The sequence below is a fragment of the Pleuronectes platessa genome, chromosome 11, assembly GCF_947347685.1.
Source record: "Pleuronectes platessa chromosome 11, fPlePla1.1, whole genome shotgun sequence".
NCBI classification, from domain to species: domain Eukaryota; kingdom Metazoa; phylum Chordata; class Actinopteri; order Pleuronectiformes; family Pleuronectidae; genus Pleuronectes; species Pleuronectes platessa.
Genome location: NC_070636.1, coordinates 7249932 through 7276468, shown reverse-complemented (window position 1 = coordinate 7276468; position 26537 = coordinate 7249932). Strand labels below are relative to the sequence as shown.

The 26537-nt window shown below is 45.6% G+C and overlaps 1 protein-coding gene across 1 annotated transcript in view; it reads right to left on the bottom strand.

The window, feature by feature from the left end:
• The window catches only part of dph6 (diphthamine biosynthesis 6), a 58545-nt gene that overhangs the window by 23168 nt on the left and 8840 nt on the right, over nt 1–26537 (bottom strand). Inside the window, exons 4-12 of the mRNA XM_053434000.1 lie at nt 20505–20578; nt 19256–19374; nt 11819–11880; nt 11011–11105; nt 10787–10880; nt 8750–8900; nt 8197–8322; nt 6583–6712; nt 6274–6448 (exon numbers count right to left, since the gene is read on the bottom strand). Of these exons, the coding sequence (XP_053289975.1) occupies nt 6274–6448; nt 6583–6712; nt 8197–8322; nt 8750–8900; nt 10787–10880; nt 11011–11105; nt 11819–11880; nt 19256–19374; nt 20505–20578 (1026 nt within the window). The remainder of the gene's footprint in view (nt 1–6273; nt 6449–6582; nt 6713–8196; nt 8323–8749; nt 8901–10786; nt 10881–11010; nt 11106–11818; nt 11881–19255; nt 19375–20504; nt 20579–26537) is intronic.

The following is a 26537-nucleotide window of genomic DNA, read 5'->3' as shown; positions in this document are numbered from 1 at the left end:
CACTGACTCCTGAAAATGACTACTGCCGCGGCAGGTCAGCCTCTGTGTGCGGTCACGGCGAGAGAGAGAGAGAGAGAGAGAGAGAGAGAGAGAAAGGGGGGAAGTGGGGCATGTGGGAGAGTGCGGGAAGGAACATAATTACCTCTGCTGCTATCTACCACTTCCCATAAAACTGCCCGCTAATCAGATTAAAAAGGTGGTCTGCTTTGACCTCTCACATATATGAGGCACAAGTTCTCATCAGCTCCACGATGTCCTAGGATGGAGAGCTTTGACCCTGAGCTGGGACGGACATACATCTTAGGATGTGGAGCTGCATTAGAGGAAGAGGAAGGATGTTCTGTTCGGAATGATTACTTTTCACCAAGGAGGTTGTGTTGTCATCTGCGTGTGTTTGTTTGTTTGTTAGTTAGCAGGATTACGCAAAAACTACTGGAACAATTCATGTCATTTTGGGACAGATCTAGGAATACATCTTCTTTGGACATTTTCAAAGATTTCTTATGGAATATTTCATGGACTGTGATGAAAAAAAATCACGTATATAAAGTTAACTTATATCTATGAGTGTGTGAAATCTGGTCTAACTTGATTTAATTTAAAGGGAATATTGGGCCTTGGCAGTGGTGTGCACACTACGTAGAGCTATTGTAGACGTACTGAGATGTATTGAAGATTATTCATGCGTGTCATGGGTTTACAAACCTGCCCTCAAGCAAACATTTGTCAATGAATGTAAAAGGTGTGAATCTATCGATGGTGTGATAATGAGTGCACTTAATTGTCTATTTTGTTTGTCTCACAAACATCCTTATCCAGTCGCTGAATGTCCTCTGCCTGCCGTGTTCCCATTCCATCAGTCATCAGCGTGTAGCAGTGAGTCAACTGTGACTCATTTTAATGACCCAACCAGTTTACCTTGTCATACAGCCAGGGCCCATCACAAAGAGCACACAGGTGCATGAGGTGTATGTGCGTGTCTGCGTGTCTCGGTAAGACCTTGCCTCGGGGCGTACAGCCGGCTTCCCATTGTGGTGAGGGCTTCCCGGGTTTGATCAGTGGGTTTTTGTGTGTGTCCAGTTCAAGTGAAGATGGTTGACCCCGGTGTTTGGGTAGGATGAGTAAAGCCTACAGAGACAGACGCCCAGTGATCTTCAGACACAGGAACTGAATCAAAGCTCGCCGGGGAGAGGCTCCCGAGGTGAAGCTCCACTGTCAGTCAAACCCTCGTCTGACTCTCTCCAGACAAAGGGCTCGACTCAGTGCACAGAATCCAGGCGTCCAGGAGAGGAAGCCGCCTGCCTGTTCTACTCGCGGCCCGTCAGTGAAACGAAAACAAAAACAAAATCTGTGTGACGCCCACACACGTGACGCCTTCAATCTCACCGCTGCTCTCGAACCGCCGAGCCTTCAAGACCTAATTTTTCATCGACTCAATTACTCGACAACTGTTCTCTCCCCGGCCCCACCCCTGCCTCCGTGCCTCGTCTCCCCTCCTCCTCCGTTCGGAAGCGATCATTTGTTCTTTTATTAAAGTTGATAACATCCCTTCGCATTGTCTGAGCGTGCACGGCAGAGAGCCGCCCCTACTGTTCTTGCCTCCAGCGTTTCGTATTATTGGTGCATTATTTCACGCATGCCCTCCTCTTTTATCATGCGCTTTTAAGGTAATGTTAATAGACTAGAAAATTGAGACATTTATGAAGTATGGGCCGTGTTTATGAAAAAATCCATAAAGTATGACAGGGAGAGGTGAGATAAAAGCAAGGTTTTAATAGATTATGGCAAACAGGGGAGAGGCGTCAGATGCTGACAGGCACCTCCTCCGAGAGCCTTCATATTTTATGGGATTAATTTTGTTGTATTAGAAATGAAGTTAAATGTCCTAATTAATCTGTTCGTGCTGCATGAACACTTCCCTGGGCGCAGACACACGCACACACACTGTTTTTTGGCTAATTACTCCTCTGTGGTAATTGAGGTAGATATAATCTCTGGATGCAGGCTGAGGAAGTTTGGGGAGGTGAAGCGGGTGTTTGATGTGGAGGTGGTGGTGGTGGGGGGGGGGGGGGGGGGGTCATTGAATTGTGCAAGTTGGCTCTTTTACAATAGTGAAGCATTCCGGGTGAGAACAACAAACCATAAAACTAAAGGGCTTTGCTTAATTTCTGCCATTCATCACAAAATTTGTTGAGCTTTCTCATCCACCACACAAGTTTATATTTAGCTGTCTACCCTTTGATTATTCTCTATTAGGAGTCGTACTGAGGGGCCTGGACAGCATCGCAAAATCATCATAGACTATTGGTTCTCTCAAAAAATGTTTAATGGAAAACACTGAAATATATTTGTATAATATATTTTTTAAACTAGAAATAGGGTGCTGCTGTTGTTTGCCTCCAGAAAAGATTTTTCCACACTCATATGAGGTCATCAAGTTACCTTTGACCATTAAAATCTCAAGATTGAGTCCAAGTGACAACTGGTCAAATTTTGACGAAATTCCCTAAAGGCAGGCTTGAGACTTGTTTTGTGCCAAAAACATGTTTTGCCAAAACACAAATTCGAACCAGTTCATCTGTGAATTCAACTGAAAGTCTGAAAATATTTGCTCAAGACTTTCAAAACACCATTACAATTTTTTGTAAGGTCAAAGTGACCTTGACATTTGACCCCCAAAATTGATTCAGTTCATCCGTGAGTCCAACTTAGTGTTTCTACTGAATTTGAAGAACTTCTTGAGGGAACTTCTAGAGATATCATGTTCACAAGAACGTGCTGACCAGGCTGATGGACTAAGAACTAAAAAACATAATGAATAAATAAAATGAGAGATTATACCTTAAAAGATGTATTGTGGGGTGTTCTTACCAACAAGCAGTCCAAGGTGCATTTGTATCACCACAACTTCTATGTTTCAAATTACTTTGGGGGATTTTTCTATCAGTATAAGTCATCACTGTCTGTATCCTTAGCTAAACCTTCTCCATCTCAACCTCCCCGTGTCCCAGCCTGACCCCGGAATTCTTCATCAAAAAGCTCAGACAAAGTTTGGCTCATTGTTTTTTAGACATTTTGACTCATGTCAGAAGATTAGTTAAATTCCCACACCCCGCCTCAATACACCCCCACCCCAACCCACCCCCTTAATGTTAACTGGCAACGTCAGATCCACTTCTCCCTGATACCTCACAGTCCACTCTGACAATTTTCAAAATCCAATGCAAATCCTATCGCGGGCTGGTGCACGACGGTCTTCCACAATATTGACTGTCACTCACAATTAAGGGAATGAGGGAAGGGTTGGGGGGGGGGGGGGGGGGGGGGGGGGGGTTGGTGTTCACCAGCAACCCGAGGCTAGCACTGTCTGCTCCCCAAACGCGGCCCACAGAATCTGATCAGTGAGTATAATTCCCCGTGAACATCCCAGGGGTGAGCCACTTACCTTAACAAGAAAGAGGAGATGTTTAACAACCGTTCAACTGATAGTCTCTCCATTCACAGCCGGTTCCACTATTGTGTTTGCGTCTGTAAATGAAAATCCGAAGCCAACGTGAGGGGACAGGCTCCATTCATTTAAACTAGGAGCGGGGGGGGGGAAACAAAATGCCTGCAGTTTGAAACTCCAGTTGTTCACTCTGAACTTTTAGTAATTGATGGGTCAATGTTTTCCATCTGGCAACTCATGAGCGTAATCGTCTTTTATTGGTACAAATGGATTTCCTGCTATTATGCTAATGCAACAGAATAGTTTGAAAGCTCCTTCTAAGAAACAAGTGACAGAAGATGCAGTAATAACTTTGATTTCTTTTAGAACGACGCCATTACTCGACTTTTGTTGCAATGAGATGATTTGTTTAGATATTTTGCAAGAGGAGCTGAGTGTCTGAGAGCTTTGTTTTGTTTTTAGTGAATTGACTGATGTAATAGAAGAGTGACATTTGTTATATCTTCATTCGATCATGCAAACTGCGTCCAAAACTAATGAAAGTAAAATCTGCATTAGATCTCGGAGATAAGACGGCAAAACAAAACGACTGGCGGCAAAAACTTTGATTCTGCAAGACTCAACGAACGTGTTGCCAATAATACAAAGTACACACGTCAATCAGCCACGCCACAACATGACACAAAGTCAAAACTAAGCATAAATTAAACCTCTGTTTTGGCCTTTATAGCCTGCAGCTTTTACCTTAGCTATTACACATCAACATCAAATCCGCCGAGGCGATCCCCAGATTTGACATGATAAAGGTTAACTAATTCTTTGAATCAAGTCGGATCTGAATCTGTCAGTGTGCCAGGCCGAGTTGACATTCAGTCAGCCTGCCATTACCGAGAGCCGGAGCTGAGAGACGTGACAAGTGAGACGGATGGATGAGTGGATGGATGGAGTGTGAAGATCCAGCATCCATCACATGCCAATTTCGAATGCAGTTTCCCCCTCTACCTTCAAATGCTACCGGCCGTCATCGTGGAGACCCGCTGTGGTCCAATCCTGCAGGGCCGGCACGCGCCATGTTCTGTCAGTAGCCATGTGCTCCCTCTCAGCCCACTGGACACGTGTCAAATTGAATGCACAGAGCTGATTGGTTTACAGCCATGCAAGTACACTGGATTCGGTCTCATTAACAAACAAGAAAGGAAACAATTAACCAGAATAACAAAATGAAGACATAACTATCATTTTGCTATTCATTTTCTCACAAAAATTCGCCTGACGCTTGAAGATGACTACATTATCTCGAGGTAATTAAGAACACATATTCATCTTTTAATCATCTCAGGTTCAGCCCTTCCTCCAGACCCCCCCCCGTTGGATCCCTCTTTTAATTACCAGTTCTTTTCCACAGAGAGTGGCTGTGGTGGGCTCCGGGTTGTTTGGTCTCAGACGGCAGTGTTTCAGCCTCTGTTGTTGCCAGAGTCACCAAGGAGAATTTGTCATTAAGACGGAGTCGGCGTGGTATCGCCGGAGAGGAGGGGGGGGGGGGGCACCGCCGGAGAGGAGGGGGGGCGGCACCGCGTGCTTGCTCACAGCACGGGGGTAATTGTATCAATATGTAAAAATCTCTCGCTGTACTGAAGAGTTGTTAATACACTTTTGATCAAATTAAGTCACTGCAGCGTGAAGGAGAAGCAAACACACACAGAGAGAGAGAGATGACGCGGCCGCCGTGCACGGCTCCGAGCAACAAGCAAACTCCGCTCATTGTTTCCCCCCCGAAACTACTTTGGATATGAATGATCATTAGAGGCACGGAGAGATTAAGACTGTTTTCCAGATGCAACAGCACATGCCCACAGCTGACTGCAATTTCATGTCTCAATGAGACTCTATTGAGGGAATCAAACACCCGTTGGCTTGTCGAAAGCTAAACCTGACTCTGTAGGTTACATCCCAGGAATCCAAACGGCACCAGATCCTCTGAGCCTCGGTGACACACTGGTGAGATATGCCGTCAGGCTCGAGACAAATGGCTAATCCACACATGTTCTCACTCATGGACGGATTTGGCTGCAGGATCAAGGACAGTGTGGAGGAGATGGACACTATCCTTGTTGACAGTACCTTGACAAGCATAATCCCATACAATACACACTGGGTAAACAAAGCGCCAAGCCATCCGTGCAACCGCGGCCCACACTTCCTCTGCTCTGCCTTTGAATTCCACATTTTTTTCGGGGCTTTAAACAATATGAAAGAAGTTCAGATTCGTGGCTTTACAAACAAGCGCAAACATGGATACGGACCGCGCGCAATAATGTGGATACATATTTACGCGTGCACACAAAAGTGGTGCTGAGAACAATCTATCGCACAGAGGAACACTCACGTCTGTCTGAATGCATGCGTCTGCACAACAGCAGAGAAAACACAGACACACACTAAGTGTTGTTCTGTTCCGCTGCTTTGTGAGAGTTAAACAAAACAAAGTGTCATAAGAATAACCAGAGCTTCATCATATTAATCCATTATAAACCTTCCCAAAATGAGTCTCTAAATTGCTTTTCTGACAAATTAAAATGAGCATTACAGCAGCTGGAAATCCACCTAAACCAACCAGAATGACACATACCTGAAACCACATGTAAATTCATTAGATTTGAATTTTTCACTCGAAAAATCCACGTATTAAAAGATAGATTACCTCATGATATAAATTATTATCTGCAGATTTAAACATAAACATAAACATAATATTTCCTTTCTGGCTGCCATTAGTATAAACCTGTCAGCACCGACCCCCCTGTAGTGGACCTGAAGAGCCTTACCCTGACAGACTGGCTGTAGGGCCCAATGTTGGCCGGGGCCCAGTGGGACAGGCTCTGGACATGCATGGCGTCTCTCTGGTGAAAGCAGCCTTCCTCCAGCGGCTCCGTCCAGTCGTGGAGCAGACAGTCGATCTGCAGCAGCCGACCGGCAGGGAGCGGGGCCTGGACGCACACTCTGCAAGGAGAAGGTGAATGTGGAATGAGCGCTGCAGTGAAAACAAAGATTAAGAATCAAATGCTTTTGAGCTTTTCCAGAACTAATACGACAAACACAGAAGAAAGGTGTGTCATGTTTGAGTGCAGCTTTACCTGGCTGGAGGGTTTGTGCCAAAGTGTTTCTTATAGACTGTGTTGAGCGGGCCGTATTCTTCCATGCTGCTCACGTACAAGTGAATCAGGATAATGTCCGTAATCTTCCAACCTCTGTGATCCAACTCACCTGGACACAGGAAATACACAGTATAACATATATATTACAATATACAGTATATATATATATATATCATTACCATATCTGTAATTTGTTTAAAACAAACAGAACAAGCAGCAACCTCAATAAAAAAATCCAAATTGGCAAAATTGTAAAAATTCAGACCAAGGAAAAGTGCATCTAAGGTTATAACTGGTCCACAACTAGCTCGTTGAGAAACATCTTTTTAGCTTACCTCCGGAAATCTGTCAATTTCTAATTTGTTATACTTATTATTTGGGGAAAACTGCAGCTCTCAAGGTTACCATTGAATGAATACTCCCAGAGTTTGAGACGTTTGCTCGGGGGCTGTATGCAATAGCAATTTGGGACCATGTTAAACTGTGAGGCCGTATCTACAAATAATGCATATCGGTTCAAACAGTCATTTGTACACGACCGCAATTGCAGTTAAGGTAAAAAGGGAAATTTCTTCTGACACTGAATTCCTTTGAAGCTGCTTTAAAGTGCTAATGGTGTGTGTCCCCTCTGTTAAAGCACAGTGTTAACACAGTGTGTGTGTGCACATCGTGGAGTCTGGGTCCAAGCAGCAGCAGCCGCTCTGCCTGCCATCATCTGAGCGAGCTTCAAGTTTGTTTTTCCTTTGCCAACATCGGCGTCTCAGACTACTTCGCCTTCATACAAAGAGGTTGTTCATTAAATATTAACTTGTTTAATATTGTCTCGGCACTGTGAAGGCTGTTTCAGCTGAGCACCACGATAAACATTAAATATGCTTTTCATCTTTGGCTCCTCTTTCTCCATCAAACAGGAGAAAAGGGAGGGAGAAGAAAGACGGCGATGCACTGTAAAAGCCTGCACTTTTAAACTTCTGCAGGGCACAGGAAAAAAAAAAAAAACGATAACCCACCCAACATGACTTCACTGTGTGTGTGTGTGTGTGTGTGTGTGTGTGTGTGTGTGTGTGTGTGTGTGTGTGTGTTTAGAAAGAGGCCTGGTTTGGGTTAAAATGCATGTCCTTGATTGGTGGCCAACACACCAAGCCACTCTGGTGACGGATGGAGCCTCTGACACGCAGGGTTTTTGCCTGCCGGCTTGACAGGCACTTTTGAATAAGGAGCGACTTTTCGAGCTCTGTGTCCCGTCCCCCCCCCCCCCCCCCCCCCCCCTCATGTGTTTAGCTAAAACAGCAAGGGGAGAGAAAGACACCCAAGGGACCGAGAAGACTTCCCCCCATAAGATTCTCCCCATCGGTTCTTTAGGGCTCAAAGTGAGGACTGTAGTACAGAACGTCCTGTGGCCTCTGTTCCACTGAGCTGCTTCAATCACCCCTGGACAAAGGCGTTCTATATCATCCCCCCCTTGATCATATCAAAGATGAATTTTTTATGCTATCAAAGAAAACATACTAAAGGTTAGTTTACTGTGTGTGTGTCGTTCTGACACTCTAGCAGACTTCTCTCTCTCTCTCTCTCTCACACACGTTCCCTTACTTTGCAGCTGTGTGAAAGCTGCCTCTGTCTGGCCCTCGATCCCAGGGACTTGGCTCTGAAGGCCGTTGATGCCGCTGATCCACTGATATCCTCTAGAGCTTCTAGGTGAGCAGGATGGAGGGAGATCTGCAGGAAGAGATCCAATAAAATGATGAGTACTTTGTGTAGACAGCACTGTAAATGGTTATTCTAGGGCTTATAATGCTCGATGGAGACTTTCAGGACATCAAAATTATACCATGTCGTATTTGTTTTTATTTACAGCCAATGAGACGACTGTGTGAGGGGGGACTCACGCATTGGTGGTTTGTGTCAAAGGAGCAACAAATTCAGGGACTGTCACAAACACACTTCGGGAATGACAGCTCTTGTCAAACAATCACTCAAGAACACCAGCATCATGATGCCGGCCGCATGACACAGATTCAGGGAGCACTCACCACACACAGATATCATCTGACACGCCCACACATGCACGCAGACCCACACACACACACACACGGACAGAACACACACACTCGCGCATGCATGTCTCACAATAAATGAATCTCACCGTGGCCCCGCTGACAACTGAGGTCACAGCTTGATGTAAATTCTTGTTGGTTGTCTTCAGCTTGATCAGCATATTCCACCTCCTCCGTCATCTTGTCAATGGCGCTCTGGCAAGGACAACTACCATGGGGCAGAGCTCCCGCCACCGCGTCCTGCGATAAAGCACCACAGGGAATACATCAGGCCAAACGCCCACCAAGGAGCGCGGGGGCCCTTTTGCAGAGACAGACAAAATGCTGTATAATTAGCCAACCTTTTCAGAATACGCCAGCGCCGCGCGGGCCGTGTTTGTCAGTCTTTCATGACAAGGGGCCCCGACACATATAACTTCAAGGTGAATGAATATGAAACAACACGCTGAGATATTCGCGGTTCAGGGCGAACGGGGAGCGGTGTTTCCTGATACCGTAGATTCAATCAGGCTGCCTGTCAGTCAAAACTCATGACTGGGTGCCTGAGACATGTTTTGGATTTCAACAGGGCTTTTTATTTCTTCTTCTTCTTCTTCTTCCTACTACTCTCTGCTACTTCTTTGAATAACAAATCATTACCATTCTCTGAGGCCTACATATTACCTGCCAAATCCTGCCGGGCGTCACACATTAGAATACATATTCCATCTCTCCCCAACACCCCTCTCACCCCACCCAACACTCACTCACCCCCCCCCCTCGTCTGCTGTCAACCGCATTAGGCCATATGATAATCACATTAATTATACTTCAGCCCCTCTCTCCTGGCCAGCATGAAAAATAGCTTGACTAGCATTAACGGAGGGCAAATGATGGTGGTCCATCCCCACCCCCTGAGCCCGGTGTAGTTTCCCCTAGTGCTGATGTCACTGCGGATCTGTCACCCTGACGAGAAGAGCTTCAGAAGGCCGAAGCGGGGCAGGTTCTCCCCTGGTTGCCTGCCCCCCCCACCCAACCCACCCACCCTCCGCACCGACACCACCCCCCACCCCTCGCAGACCCTGGATCTCCCTTGCTCTTCCAACAGAAACCTAGGGGGGGGCTGTGGCAGCGTTTGTGTGTGCGTGTGTGTGTGTTTGTGCGATGGGGGTGGGAGCAACACCGAGGGGGGGGTGAAAAAATATATAGCTGTAGGGAGTGAGGCTGCAGGGTCACGGAGGTTGTGGGATGGGGGTATTTTTTTTTTTTGTCCACAGCAGTCCCCAGCCCCCCAACCAATATGCAGACACACACTTAAACACAAACGCACGCAGGGCTACAAACAGAAACGCACACTCTCATGTTGCAAATATACAAACACGGAACGTATTATTGTGTGATGTGCAAGGAAACACATGTGCAAATCACATGCTTCACCCTGGAGACATGTTGACCTACAGGCGAGCGCCATCCCTCAGTGTAACACAACGACACGCACTCCAAGCAACAGCTGGTGTCTTATTAGAGCCGATCATTTGGAATCGGAAGTGCACATAAACGAGGTCAATGTCAGTCGACGGTGATATTGGGAGTTTTCTGTTCCTGCAAAGTGAAGCCCCCATGTTTCCTAGTGGCACCCTTCCAGTCAGCGAACCCTCATCCAGCTCCTTCCCTCCCGCCTCTCTCTGCAACCCACTGCTTGTGTCTGCGAAGCCAGCTACCTGAATGCAAAGCGCCTTAATGCGAGCAGACATGTTTATTAAGCTGGGCCTAGTTTCGGGCTGCAGTGAATATTGCAGACGTCAAAGTAGGCCATGTGGGGCTAGAGGAGAGAGAGCAGGGGATGGAGGGAGAGACCGAGAGCGAGCGAGCGAGGGCGGGAGAGAGAGAGAGAGATTGGCCCTCTGGAGGTCGATCTGAACTCTGCCCTACAGTGCTGTGTATCTCTCCTCCTCAACAAAGTTATCAGACACCAAAGGGTTTTGTTCTTGTGTTTGTTTTGTTGCCCCTCAGAGTGGGTTTAAAGTAATCAACCCCAGAGCAAACTCCAAACTTTTGTTGTTGAGTTATTGATCCGGCATCGAGCGGCATTGATCTTATTTACGAAACAAGTTCCACTCGCGGATTCTGTCAGAAGCTCGACTCACGCTGTCTTTGTTCTCGGAGTGCATCCCGGTGAAGCGCAAGTAGCCGACTGGAGCGAAGGCGTCTGCCGAGTGGATCACGGTCTCCGCTGCATCGCTGCACCAACGCACAAACAAAAACTTCTGTGTGTTGTTCGGCAACAAAAAACAACTTCACAAAGTTGACGCAGCCACATGCTGTACAAGACAAACACTTGTGCGTTTATAGTTTACAGGGCTTTACTCACATAACAATTTTCTTTTTGAAGAGAGGACAATCGAGGGTGAAGGTTTCGTATTCTCCTCCTTCCCCACAAATATGGACTCCGTACTTCTGAGAGAGCTGAAAAACAACACATCTTATTCAAATTAATTTAAACACAACAAAAAAGCAATTTAAACAGTTGATACATGACGAAAGTGTCTCCATGTTCAAACTAGAGTTTATTTGGGCTGTACGAGTCTGGAAAAAATGAGCATCAGGGTTTTCTTGCTTAAAATTTAGATTGTGATTCTGTCCTGTAATCACCAGGGTTCTCTTCTGGATTCATATTGTTTTAGCTTTTTTAATTTATTTTATTCATAACTCTTTTCTACACTTTTCATTTACTCTTTTACACTGCCGATTTTTCTATCTAGGTGGGTAAATGCCACGTTGTCACTGGTTGAGGGAGAAAGCAAAGATAGTGCAGCATTATGGGATGCTTTAGATTATGGAAAAAAGTATGAGTGTGTTTTGATTCAGCTGATTTTCTCAATTAAAATACAGTTAGAAATGAGGTTGCATATTGGTGAGAATCAAATCACAATTTTAATACGAGTAAGCGTTCAGCCCTTAAGTTTGAAAAACCTTTTTGAGACCAGTCTAAGAGACAAATACCAAAAGCAAGTGCAACACTGTGGTAAAGCCATTAAATGTACAAGAATATAATTGGTGTGACAAATTTTCTTACAAATTTTTTTCCTGAAACAAAAAGTTTAAGAGAAATACAAATATATATATATATATAGTTGTTAAGTGTTGCACACATCGAAACACATGGAAGTATCAGTGACCTGTTTCAGATAGGCCTCCATGTCAGCCAGAGGTTTTCCCAAGTGCTTCTCCGGATCCAGGCCTGGCACCCACGTGGGAAAAAGGCACAGAAACACAGAAAGACACACAAACACCGACGCACACAGACACACGTATGGAAAGAGAGAAGGGGAGAGAGAGAGAGAGAGAGGAAGAGAGAGAGAGGTCTGATCAGGAACGGAGAACAGTGATTGAAGATGACAGGCAGGGAGGTTTACGGGCAGTCGCACAAACACACACGTAAACCTGCACCCTGGATCTATTTGTTTGACTTTGCGAGTAGTGTACACAGATCTCTCCGGGTAAGGGCAACAGTTTTCAAATTGCTGGCCACAGACCCCCCCCCAACCCCTCTCCTCCCTGCCTGCCGCTCCCCCACATCTCGTTCCCTTTGAGAACATGAACTCTGAAAAGAGATCTTGTTTATTTGCCTTTTTCCCTCCCCTTCCCCTGAAATGGTGCATGGAAGTGAGTCACCGGCACGGGAGAGAATGGAAGGAGGGAGGGAGGGCGAGGGGGGGGAGCTTTGTGTGCACACCCGGTGGTGGCACACTCTGAAAGTACAAGCTCGCTGGCCCTCACTCGGCAAACAGAAAAAAAACGAATAAACAGCCAAAGAAATAGACGTAAAAGAGGTATTTTAATTCAATTTTCAGATCTAGAAAAGGGCCTTGACAGTGCATTAAGCAGTGTCCACTTTAATCAGCTTGTTGAGCATGGCAGGGGATTTTCTCCCCCGTGAGGCTGAATCTGGATTTTGTCGTCCAGACGCCTGTTCCTGATGGCACGGCACCGCGACCTGAACTCCATCTGAACCCGTAAACATCTTCCCTCACAGAGTGCCGACACTGTTCCAACAACAGCAGAAAAAACAAAAGCCCCAAGTACCAGGTGCTTCTTACAGAGAATGGAACAATAATAACAGGACGTGAATGTAAAGTGCTACATCTTAGGAAATCCCAAAGTGAGCAGTAACATGCTCCTGCCCCTGTGTTTATTGTAAAAGGCCTGTGAGTTCATCTAAAAATAAAAAGTACATCATGACAGTGAAATGCCTTTTTCTACATTTCTTTCCATTTTCTCCTTTTCTCTGGCTGCCTTGTAATTGATTGACATAATTATTAACAAGTTAGTAATGACCTATACGGGGTGACGTGCAGTTGTGACAGTACTGCCATCGCAATTGGACAAGAAATTGCAGGATCATCCCTAATAATTTCTCCTCTGCTGGGAGGCGTCGCCGCGTGGTCCTGCTCATCGGCACGCTCATGTGTTTAATTAAAGGAACAAAGTTAATTGTAATGTGAGAATCTCTCTCTTCTCGTGGCCTGACAGCCTCAAAGGTTAATGTGTCATCCGCGGGGGCCCCATGGGGAGCGAGGGATGGGAGAGGAGAGGTGAAGGAAGGATGTCGCATCCCATCCCCAGTTCATCTTAATCCCAGCTGTGAGTCTCCTCCGGGGCCCCGGCGGTCCAGCGCTGCGGGGGGGGGGGAAGAGGGCGGAGGGCCGGGGCGGAGGGAGGGAGGGAGGGAGAGTGTGGAGGGGAGAGAATGAGCCAGGCCCTTATTCTCTTCCCAGGGGATCGGTGGTCTTAATTAGTGTGAGAATATCTAATCTCAACATCCTCTCATCTTAACCCTGCCACAAAGGTAATAAGGAAGGAGAGGGGTGGAAAAAAAAAGCATTAAAATTCAATCCCATTTAAATATCCTCTTTAATTAGTCATGCCTTTTAACAAATTTTAATAATTGGCTCCAAATTGCTGAGGGGATGCCACATTTTTTAATATGTTAATTAACTCGCCTGCTCTTAAATAATATATGATACATGATTTGATATTTGCAAGGAGGAGAGGACATTGGAAAGTGAGGACGACAGGAGTGAGTGATGAAATGATACGAGGGTGGCATTACCGCGGAGGCATTCCTCCCTAGACCACTTAGCACTTGTACGAGTGTTTTCCTAATTGATGCTCCTGACTAACTTAAGGTTACCGCAGCGATTTGGAGACGGGGGCGCCGCGGAAAAAACGAGCATCGCGCGCGTTCGATACCTGTTTCCAGGAGCCTTTGAGTGGCCACTGGTGTGAGCCTTCAGCGATCTAACACCACTCATTTACATGATCTTCACATCTCTGTCTCCTCGGAAGCTGTTTTACAACTTGACCTAAACCCAATTACCTAACCTCATTATGCCACATTAAACCCAAATAAGCCCACTAGAAGCCGCCATTAGTCCGCCGCCAGAGACAGCCGGACCGCTCTCCGGAGAGAGGGGAGTTTCCCGGAGAGAGACGGAGAGGAATGGCTCTCCTTTTAAAAAGAGCTTTTTACCTTGTATTATCCTATAAAACTCCAATCTAATTCAGTGAACTTTAAAACCGGGGGAGTCCAGTAATGAGGGAGAAAAAACCTTGTCGACATTTAAAAGGGGTTGAAATTAGCGAGAGGGAAAAAGTTCGCCGGGAAGAAACCAGACAACCAGGTTCATCTTTACACTGAGGTATGAAACTCAGGGTAAAAACTTTGAAAAGACACAACAGGAGTTAACCATATCGCGGGAAAGTTTGCGATAACAAGAGGAATCGGGAAAGCCCTTTTCATCGTGCTTAAAAATTCACTTTCAAATTCGCAATTCTCGAAGCAGAAGGCAAAGTTCTCAGCTGAAAGAAAACATCTTCCACGTGTGAGAACAGGAAACACTCTATTCTTCCCCGTAAAGAAGTCAATGGCAATTATTTCCAGAGCGCACGTCTGCACTGATTCTTTTTAACGATCATGATCGGCCTTTTCCCACCTTGCAGAGGTTGATTCATGTAAACCCACAGCAGCCAGTTTCCTATTTAATTGAAACTGCTTGTTGTTTTTTTCTGCTTACTGAGTCTAATGCTAAATTAAAAAGCCGGGAGATTGCAGATACTGTCTGATCGGAGCTGAGCGCAGTATCGCAGACATCCGCGGGTTGTCTGGAGATCTGGCGTGCCGGCTGACAGCTCGGCTTTAATCCCTGCCTTCAGAGAGGGAAGGCAGAGAAAATTGGATTCATGATGTGTAACATTTTAGCCTTTAAACGGATGAAATAAGCATCTCCTCCCCAGTAGGTGAGCTGCATCAGCCTTTAAACGAAAACTCTCAAAGACCCGGCGCCGAAACAATGGCTGTTCACAATCACCTAATCTTCGCGAAGGGAGAGAGAGAGAGAGAGAGATGGAGAAATGCAGAACGGAGGGGAAGAAAGAGGGGGAAGGAGGCGGCGCCGTACAAAGGATGATAAGATTAAGGTTATATGTGAAATTTGTCAGACTCTTATCTGAAATTCAGTGTCTGTGAACAGAAGAAATAGGCGGCACAGAATCTGTAGGGATCACTTTAGGATGAAATGTTTTTCTGGTGCAACAAATCAAAAAGGGAGAAACTTCACATGAACAAACTGAACAGGACATTTCAACCTTTATTTAAAAAACTACCAGACATCAAACTCAACTCTGTCCCCTGCACTAAGGTTAAGACTGTTTTAGAACATGTTAAAGACATAATGACAGATTTAACAGATTTTTTATCTTATAATCATCAGAACGCACAGAGTGGATGATTTGGACAGAACATCAGACCACACACCTGCCGTTGGTAGAAAACAATTTTACATCAGCGAATCCAGAGACTTGTAATCTCACAGAATCCTCAGTTGTTGTATGGCTCCTGGCAAACAACTTTTAGGTGGAAGGCCCAGACTCAATCGGTAGCATTAAGAATGGCAGGTCTCAAATTTGCCATGATTCTCCTCTAGTGTGCAGCAGCCTTTAAATAGTTTTCTAGGAACTATCTTTCACCTCCTTAAGTATCCTGTTATATGAATATTTTTTCTTGTTGTGTTCTGTTCATCGCTCTGTCTGTTCATTTACAGTCATATTAAGAACACACACATAAGAAAACAAAGATAATTAAATAAACTAGGAGTCATAAAAAAAAAAGCTAAATCTGTCTTAAGAAACAATTAATAGATTCAGTGACAATAAATGTGAAACAATTAGTCTATAAATCAATTAGTCAAGTGAAGGAAAATTAATTTAACTAATCTTCTCAGTCAAGACTCATATCACAGCTTTGCCATTGTGAGAACTTGCTGCTTTTCATTAAATCGGGTGATCGTAAAGTGAATATATTCAGGTTTTGGAGAAGAACTGTTGGTAGACCGATATATTCATTATTTTTACAAATATCAGCAAATCCACTTGACTTTGGAATTAAATTCTGATTTGGTTGTTTTAAATTTAACAAAATAACTAAGCCCGACGATAAGCCAAAGGCTAAACATACAGACCCCAGTTCAACTCACCCCATGAGTCATCTCCTTTAACTCTTTAACTCTGTAAGAAGAGCCTCAGTTCTTCACTGAGGTAAAATTGACAACAACAGATAATATGAATTGATTAACTGAAATGAAGAAAAGTCAATGTGGCCTGGGTACGAGGACAGCGCACTTCATTTCAGGAGTAAATTGCATCTGGTCTTTTAGCAGGGACATTTAATAAAGAGTCTGACTCCTGATCGTCGTGCTCTAATCTTGAAAACATGTCTTCTTCTATCTACCGCATGTACCAACTCCAACACTCTTTAATATACAGTGGATAATGAAAAATCAATGGAAACGCCCATTCTTTACATTCAACAATGGCACAATAATCAGTCAAATCTGTATAAAACATTAATTGGGCTTTAAGTAAATATTAAATTACATCCTGTGTCCCTTCAGTGGCTGAGGTGATCGGTGGGAATGTGTGTGACGTGGATCCTCCCCCCCGCAGCACAAAGGCTGCGTTCGTGTGAAGGGGAGAAGATCACGGGGCGATGAAAGGTTTTCCGGTGGACGGACCTCCATTTCACACATGCCAATTATCTCCGGAGCTGAGGACCAATTAACCGCGGAACCTGTGCCCTCACATACACCTGCACTAATCAATCAATTAACTAATTACATGAATATTTAATCGGGGGCCTCGTGCAATTGCCAATTATCACGGTTAGCGTGAGGGGATTTTGCATTATAAGGAGACAGTTCCCTAACAAAAATATACATCTCCCTCGTGAGCCGAATGCTTTTCTTTTTCTTTTTCTTGTTGCTAATTAGAAGCACTTTCATGACATTCACAGGCTTAGACTCAGAGATTTGAACTCACTTCCCTATACGTGCAATCTGGCATCTTCAGAAACTCAAATCTCCCGTCTCTCTTTTGAAGTGTGAGCCCCGCCATCAGTGAGCAAAACGAACACTTGCGTGGAATTCACTTAGAGGATCATCCTGCATCTGGACAGCTGTCTTTTCACCGCAGGGATTTGTCATCAAGGAAAAATATCCCCCCGTAAAAAAGAAAGACAGTGTTTTTTTTTTTTCTCCTCTTTATCCATCCACCGCTAATTTCCACCTGTCTTTTTGAGTACCTAATGAAGGTATATTAATCTTGAACGACTTCCTTCTATTCGTCCCGCCCACCGAAACCCATTTTCATGCCACGGCAGAATATCATAAGCTGTTTTTGGCGGTGGGTTCACAGGCGGGACTTAACCTCTGCCCCGTGAGAAGTCCTGTGTTATTCCCTCTGCTCGTGAGGTCTGCACGAGTAAATCCCTTGAAATCTTCCTCCGGCTCTCTCACACACACACAAACACCAAAGGCCACCAGGTACGCCCTTCTGTCACCCAATCTCCCCCTAAACAGCACACCTCACCGCTCAGAACTGCATCCACCCAAAGCTGCAATTATATGAGTGCTGCCTAAAGTGCCCCGGGCGCTCCTTGCACCCCTATTCAATTCTCTCCTTTCTAATTACCACTGCCTGGGGACAGGTGAGGAGTCAGGGCTGATAAGATCTTTGCTTTTTACCTGTAGCCAAAACACACGCGCACACACACATACACACACTTGCACAAACATATACAGAGGGGAGGCCAAGATACACATGCGAAGGCACCCGAGGTGATTTTCCTTTCTAATTATAATCTTCCAAAAAATGCAGAGAATTTGCTTTTAGACATAGTCGAGTTTAAAGCTTGGCGGAGGTGCAGGGTGACTGAGGTCTTTAAGGGAGAGCATTCTCCACACGCAACATTATACCAGAAGAGTAATTTGGCATAATGATTGATTGTTTACTAATAACTACAAACTGTGATCTTATCTGCTTCTAGCTGGAAATAGGAATGAATTCCGTCTGGTAAACAATAATTATAATTGCTCGGAAGGAAACGGAAAAACATGTAACACGGATTCTGACATGATCTCTCCACTGATGAGCATGGGGCCAGTACTATTATTTATTACAGAGAAGTTTGTTTTTTAAATCATGAAGCCATTACTAATGACAAATGGGTGCGGCAAATAAAGAACCAGTGATAAATGGCTTGACGCGTGCATTTCATCTGAGGTTATTTGAGCCGTGTTGAAAGATGCGTGGGATATTGCCGACGCAGCGCTCGACTCTGCGGGTCATCCGTCAGCCGAGGACCCCATCTCCACTGATCGCTACCAAAGGTGACAACAAGCACTTAACGGCACGTAAACAACGTCTACATGATGATGTATCGCCACGAGTAGTTTGAGAGCAAAAAGAACTATTTGTGGCCGTAATTATCATTTTTCACTGGCACCGTCGAAAGGAGATCCAGCTGCACTGTCAAGTAGATACAGGTAGGGATCTTAACATCATGTACCAGGGACAAGAAAGAGAAAAGGTCTTTTTTTTTTTTTTTTACTCTCTCCTGTTATGCAGTAATCTGATCTTTCTCTCCTCGGGCTCCAAAACAGGCAGGTAGAGAGCAGGTGACACCACATTAACCTCTTCCCTCAATGCTGAAGCAGTTTGAAAAAAAACCTAAATGAGAGATACCAGATTTGAATCTTCCCTTCACGGACCATGTAGCCGGGACTATGCACACACAATGGCGACATGTGTCTCTTATTGACAGGCTGCATTAATGTTCGGGCTAATCAACTGTGATTATTTCTCAACTGCCAAACCCTCCCTCCTCCTCCCCGCCCTCGCCCCCCCCCCCTACCCAAAACCACTGTGCACTTCCCTCACACCTCCTCCCTCGGCGCGTCTTATCTTCTCATATTGTTCTCTGCTTCAATACCTCTGCCGCTGGCACAAGTCTCAACACCGCTGCTAAGCCACGGATTAATGATTAGGGCCTTACTCCGCTTGTCTCTCGTTTTTTGCTCCGGTGCCACCTCCCCTCTCTCCTCTTCCTATCACACACTTATCCAAATTCGGTCCTTTCAATCCCGGTGCCAAACACTACTTAACCACCGTGGCACCTCCAGAGAAAGTAAAGGGGGTGACCAGGAGGGAGGGGACACCGGGCTGCTCACCAGCTGCCTGAGACACAAAAGAGAAAACACAAGAACGAAAAAAATACTCACCGTAGGCGGCGACTTTGATGAGGACAGCGTGGAGGTCAGATGATATCATCTCGGAGAGCAGGGACTCTTGGTCTCGGCGCCACAGGTAGGCCAGGGGCTGCAAACCAAGCCGCAAACATCTGGGGAGCAGGTGAAAGGGGGAAAAAAGAGGGAGAGGAAGGTCGGAAAAACAGAAGGGGAAGCAAAGTGGTTAACACCGAATATTGGCCAGCTCCAGAAGAACTTCAAAGCCAACGAGGCTGGGCACCTTCTCTGTTTTCAGGGAAGCTGCCACCCTGACAGACCCACAGCACATGTTCCCACCTGAGACCAGTGCCAGTGGCGTTTTTTAAGGAGGAGACAAACACAAACAAAAACTTGATCTTCAGCTGTGGTTTGACTTTGACACGACACACACGTCCACAGTAGGTAGATGGATCACAACTCAAGAAAATACTTGAAATGTTTATAGGTATCTCACATGTTTAAGGGAAAACATTTTTTGCTAATAATTACACTTCTGTGAGACTAGGAGAGAAGAGAGGACCGAAAACACAAAGTTCTTTGTTTTTTATCAAGGTCCATACATTATTGATTTGGAAATTAATGAAAATGTGTTGATGAATGAAAAATTCTCCTAATGTCAAAGAAAGTAAAAATATATCAGCCTGGATCCACTTCCTGATTCAGATCCAAACCAACATTTCATGGCTTCTTCCCTGACACAAACCACATCCCTCCACCGAGTTTCATGGTAATTTCTCCAGTTGTTATTGTGTAATCTCGATTACAAACCAACAAACCAACAAACCAAAGGGGTGAAAACATAACCTTCTTGGTAGACGCAATGAAAGAATGAATAAAACAAAAACAAGAGCAATACACATGTATCGGCACCACAAGGATAAAAATCCTATTTTTCCATGAAAAAGTGCATTAGTCTATATTAATGAAATAATGCCAACTATACCACTATATAAAATAAAAGTATTATAGAAGTTTCATTACTTTTCTTCAAATCATTGCTCCATAAAAACAGGGCAACACCATTAAATCAAGGCTAGTCTCAAATCGCAGCGTGTGTGTGCGTGTGTGTGCGTGTGTGTGTGTGTGTTTGGAACACACAGTGAGGTAAAGTCTACAGAGGATGTTCTCTTTTCCTCCAGTGGACCACAGCGTGCGTCAGGGTGTTGGTTCAGGGGCCGAGACGCAGTGGGTGGATGTGTGTGCACTTTAAGGAATCATGAATGTGCATGTATGTTGGTCTTACACATTTTCCACACGGACCCTCTGGTAATCGGAGAGAATGGCCCCCACTGACACCGCCTCCACGGCCTCCTTTTCCTGTGGGCACAAAAACATGGAGTCGACTTTACCACAAACATTTCTTTGGCCTTTTCCATTATACAGTATGTGCAGCTTGCATTGTTACAGCGATATGATGTCACTGTCCCACGGGGCCAAACACTCTTCGCTCAACTTACAATGGTAACCCAAAGAGTTATCCGAACAAAACCACACAAACACATGTTAACATATACACACAAAAACTGACGCAGGCAACGGCGGTGGATTCCTGACGGCTCTTCCTTCCACCGCACCGCAGCCCTGTGGGGATGTTTACACTCTGGTCGTATCAAGGCCTTTATGGCCCAGCCCATATCCCCTGGAGGGCTGCGTACATGGCTGTGTGAAAGAAACGCTCTATGAGTGTTTATGTGCGCGGGTAAGTATGTGACTGGAGGCTCCAGAACCACTAAAGGCAGTTCCTGGACCTTATCTGCCTGGTAGTGTGTGTGGGGGGTGAATGGGTCTCGGGCCGCGGCTTCCATCCTCTCCGGGAGGACGACAGAACCGTGGTGACAACTCAAGGTATCAGCGGAGCGTCGGGCCTGTGAGTGGCATGTATCTTTAATATTGCTGAGGGCTAATCTAATTGCTTTTCATATCGTATTCATATTTCAGAAACAGTGAGACAACTATGCACTCGAGAGATACTGACACAGCCTTGAAACGCGTTCAATCTCCCCTCGCTGAAAACAAGCCTGATGCAGAGTGACGCACACAAACAAACACGTGCACAGGCGACACGAGAGCTGCACGCTCAGCCACATACACACACACACGCATGCACAACTCCCCTTCTCCACCTACACACCCCTCCCCTACAGACACACACCTGCAGATTCATTAGAACATTACATGGGCTGTAATTAGAATGAGAGGCAAGGGTAGGAGCAGTGGAGGGATGCACAAGTCTCCAGTAAATTACCTTGTAGCCATTATCAATTTCCCTGGCTACTGGTCCTTAAGATAACCCCCCCGCCCCTCCTCCTCCCTGTGGTCCCTTCCTGCAATTTTTCTCTGCCTGATAAACATGCTGATTAAAGCGAACAGCGTGTAAACCTTTGATACTTTCCTAAATGAAATCCATGCCCTGCCTGGGGCTTGACGCTGAGCTGCGACGCACTGTGCCGCACGCACACAGACGCACACACACACACACACACACAGCTCCATGTAGGCGTGCCAGCTAATCAGATAAAGGATGGGCTCTGTGTGAGTGCGGCCGCACACGTGTATGTGTGTGGTGTTTACGCTGCAGCAAAGGATGTGAGGTATAAAGGCGAAAGCTAAAAGCAAAGAGACAAGTACACAACTCAAATTTAACCCTTTGACCCTAAAGTTAATCAGCAAGAGATCTTAAGATGGGATTCTGCGCTCGCGTTTAAATATCTCTCCAATATGTCCAACACTGGAATATACATTATAGTCAATTCCGCCCAGTGACAGTAATTAAGTCAGACTGATAACATTTCAGCCCAGCACAGACCCAAGGGGGCTGCAGGCGGTGTCATGTAATTCTAGGTAAGCCTCAGGGCCAGTACTCTATTCTAATACAATGATAACCTTTTCCCTAAATGCAATTGTCACTTCCTAAAGAGGCAAATTAGGAGGTAAAGAGAGGAATAAGGGGAGACAGAGAGAGGAAAAGAGATAGGAATGAGAGTGTTGGAGAAGTGCGCTACATCAACACCAGTTTGGTTCCTTGGCTTTAAACCGGACAGGACCGGAGAGAATCAGAGCAACAGCACAATGGAGAACAGCCTCCTCTTGTGTGTTAGTCGCTCTGTCTCCGTCTGTCTCTGTCTCTGTCTCCGTCTGTCTCTGTCTCTGTCTGTCTCCGTCCTCTCTGGACTCGCACTCGGGCCGGTGAGGTTCAGTTCAGTATTTACGTGACATCATGCAGCCTCGTCAGACCCAGGCCTGCTCCCCACACTAATGATAACACAAGACAAATTTCTCACACATCCTCTTGTTTTCAGTGTAGGCTCATGCTAAGAGACGTTTTTGGCAAATAGTTTGGAAAATGATTATTTTGGGATGAGGTTATGTTTTTGTCGCTATTATAGCTCTCACCAGGAGACAGGCAGGAATGAGAGGGCAGCTAATGCTACTGAAGACGTGATTTTACAAAGTCTACACTTTCTCATCCTCTGTGGGAAAGGTAGGGTAAATTATTGTGAAGCAGAAGTACATAGATATATACATATAAATCTGAATTGACTGATATTATGGGAATGGTTCCATGTGTATTCATGATGCCATAAAAAAACACAAACTTTGATTTTATGGTGGCTGAAAAATTTATCAAAATGGTTTATAGAAGGAATACTTGACAAAGCGACAAGGTAGCTCGTGAAGCACAGTATAATAATAAATAATAATAAAATCTTTATGAGAGCTATCTGGCTAAACGATGTTTTGACTACATTAGAGGTGCGATCCGGGTAAGAAGCTAACATAACGATAAATCAAGGCAGAGGTCATCAGGACTCCCGTGACCCACAAACCACTTCTCTTTCTTCATGACTCTTGGCACAAGATGCGAAGACAGAGGTGCCTCGACTCCGTGTCACTTTTTTTTTCAACATTTAATGACCCTGGTTCATTAAAGGAAGCTTCACCTGATCCAGGACCCCGCGGCCCTGTGTTAACTCATGCCCAGAGCAGTGCTAATTCTGGCACGACGTAGAGCAGCAGCGCAACTCCCTCGCAGCCCGATCGGAGGCAGACTAAACAAAGGCCTGGCCTGGCTTCCCCTGTCCTCTCCTCCAGGCAGAAAAGCTATTAATGAGGATCTATGGCCCAGAGCAATGGAAGCCCTCAGTCCCCCCCAGCCATGTCCATCAGGGTACTTAGCCCCATGCAGTCATTAACTTCTGTTACTAATTGTCAAATTCATTAAACTAATCCTTCCCCCACATCCGGATGTCTCCCTTGGAAATGGATGGAGAGGGCTGAGTTATTAAGATGTCAGCTGTGGGGAAGATTAAGGCCAGCAGACATGCTCTACAAAGAAACGATACGGCCATTAAACTCTATATCAAGGTAGTGCATGTGATATACTTTGTAATTATATATACATTCGTCTTCGTAAGCGAGTGAAAACAGTGGATCAAATGTATTCACAGTCACAGACATGCCCCTCGCTCAAGATATGTATCTGCCCCAAAGTGCACAGAATACACGACAACCATTAAGCAAAGAGTTTGACTTGAAAACGCAGCTTTCTTTTTTCTGTCAGTCTCAGATTGAAAAGGTACTTACGCCTTGCCGAGCATTCAGTCTGGGTAATATTCACCAGTCAAAGCCATTAACGGCATTCGCCGCAATTAGAAAGCCATGAAATATTAAAAATTCAATATTCATATTCATATGGAATACATCAGAACCCTCATTAGCTCTCTGTCAATGGCTGCCACAATGAGAGCTTAATTATACACCCTAACAACACAAAGGGGCCATTCTGCAAAAATGGTGGGTTTCCAAAATGCCTGCTCCAGCCTTTCCTGTCAACTGGGAAGCAGGAGCTGGCAGATCTCGACTACCACAGACAAAAGGCCACGTCCGTCCATCAGAGAGTCCTCTATGTATCCGCTCCCACGCTGTTGACATGTACTTTCTATTAAGCCACGTTCTCCTGTAAGGTAGCACAGGACCTCGTGTTTGATGGCATGGAGGTGGGGAAGAAGACAAGGTGGGGGAAATTAATTTAAGTGGTTTGAATGACAGTTTGTTCAAGGGCGTCGGGGATGCCGTCGCACACTCTCTCCATCGCCACGTCCGCACCGTCACTTCGACGCCACCTCTCACCCCTCAGCGTCCCATCCCGTCCTCCTTCATCCTTCCTCCTCCTCCTCGTCGGCCGCTCTCTTCCAGGATCCATCAAGTAAGTGACTGAACGCGACATGGTTTTAATGTTCTCTCCATTAGATCAGCCCCGGTCCCCGTTGTAATGTAATGGGATTGTTCTCCCCCTGTTCCTCTACATGGTGGGAACACGGAGAAGGAGGGGGGGGGGGGGGGGGGGGGGGGACCTCGTTGTTGCAGCAGCTCAAGTAGATGTGATACAGGGAACAGGGCCAGCTAGGGTCAAGTGATTGTGTTTAATGTAATGCGGACATAGTCCCGGGGCGTGTTGGGCTGTCCTGACAACTCAGACATGCCAAACTGACAGGGAGCTTAGCGTGAGCTTAGCAGGAGGAGACGCTGCTTATTTGTTTTAAATCAGCATTCTCATTATCATTCTGTGCAGACACTTCTACTCCAAGGTGACTCCCGGAGTTGGTGGAGGAGTGATAGGTTGTGGAAGAGGTGTGCACAAGGTACAGGATGCAGGCCAATTAGAATGTTATAGATGACGCCCAATGCTCGAAATATATCATATACTGCTTATATATACAAACTGAGGCGGAGACACAGTGTAAAATGTCTGGTCCATCAATGTAGAGCAACAAATGGACACGCAGGCTTAGCGAACGTCTTTGTAAAACAAACATCGGGCAAAACTTTGGTTCCAGAATGCTTTCAGAGACATTCCCCTTTGGAAATCGGTGGGGCCTGTCTGTTTGAAGCAGCTGCTGAAAGACGGGCTCTTCCTTTGTGCGTGTGGATGGGCAGGCGAGGTGACTCATCACCACGTGTCAATCTTCGACCGTACAGAGTGGTGGACTAAGGAAAACAAAACTACTCACAACGCCAGCTGCTCATAAACCTAAAGGCCTCGACGGCTTCCAGGGATGATGCAGGTCAGCGTTACGACAAGGGGCAGGGAGGAAGCTGAACGGGGGAAAGTATTGTCCCTCCACTGAGGCCACGACGCAGATGTGACCAGTCAACAGCGGATGTGACATCGGACATTGTCCCATCAACGCGATGAGAGACTGGAGCTCAATCAACCCCGCAGAAATGTGTCAGTTGACAGGCTCACGTGCACAGATTCCAGTCTGGAGAAGAATGAAAAAGAAGCTGCGGGTTTTTATCCATGAAAGGAACTGGTGCAGCTCTTTATGGCTGAGCTTGTATTTGTACAGTTTCTTTGCCTGAAGTTCACACACACACACACACACAGACACACACACTCTCTCTTTAGTCTTGGATAGTGATTCATTTACAATGACAGAGCTGTTTTCAGCGATAGAGCCTGAGCATAAATATGCCATGCCGCACAGCTGGAAAATGTAGAAATTCATCAGGGTTAAAAAGTAGAGAGATTAACGTTTCACGAGTTTCCTCTCAGATATATATGGTTACGTAAACACAGACCCAGCCAGTCGTCAGGCTGGGAGGGAGAGGGCCTTGGCCAAAGCAAGCACAAAGCCCCAGTTACAGCGGTCCAAGGACAAGGAGGCTTTCCATATCAGCACGCATGGAAAACTAAATGTTGGGAAGCAGCAGGGAGACATAAGGTCATTTATCGATGGACTCTGTGTCCATGAATACCTGCAATTCAAGCTCAAGTTTAGTTATGACTGGCTCTTTAATACATTAACGGTTGATCCCAGATTGTAAATTGTCAGTCTGTGCCTCCACTTAACTGTTCTGGGATTTGTTTTCTTTGTGGATGACAGAGAGTCATGTAGCTTCCTGCAAACGTGAAGGGCCTCACCTCTCACCATTAAAAAGGATAAGGTGTTCCAATAAACAGTTCTCTGTGGGGCATGAAACAAAAGTCCTAATCCCAGCTGTGTCCCAGCAACAACCCCGCTCGGCTGAGGTAAGAGCGTTTGAGCGTCTCAGGCAGGAAGCTGCCTCCAAAGAAAGTGAAAAAGGACAGAATCAAAGGAGGAGTCTCCAGCCACAGAGAGGTAAACCATGTCAGTTGCTTTTCATGGTCCATAACAACCACCTATTCCACAGGGTGTACGCGCAGACATGCACTAATGTCCATGTATACACACACAGTCGGTGACTTACAAACACGCACACACACACACACACACAGTAGAAAATGTAAATG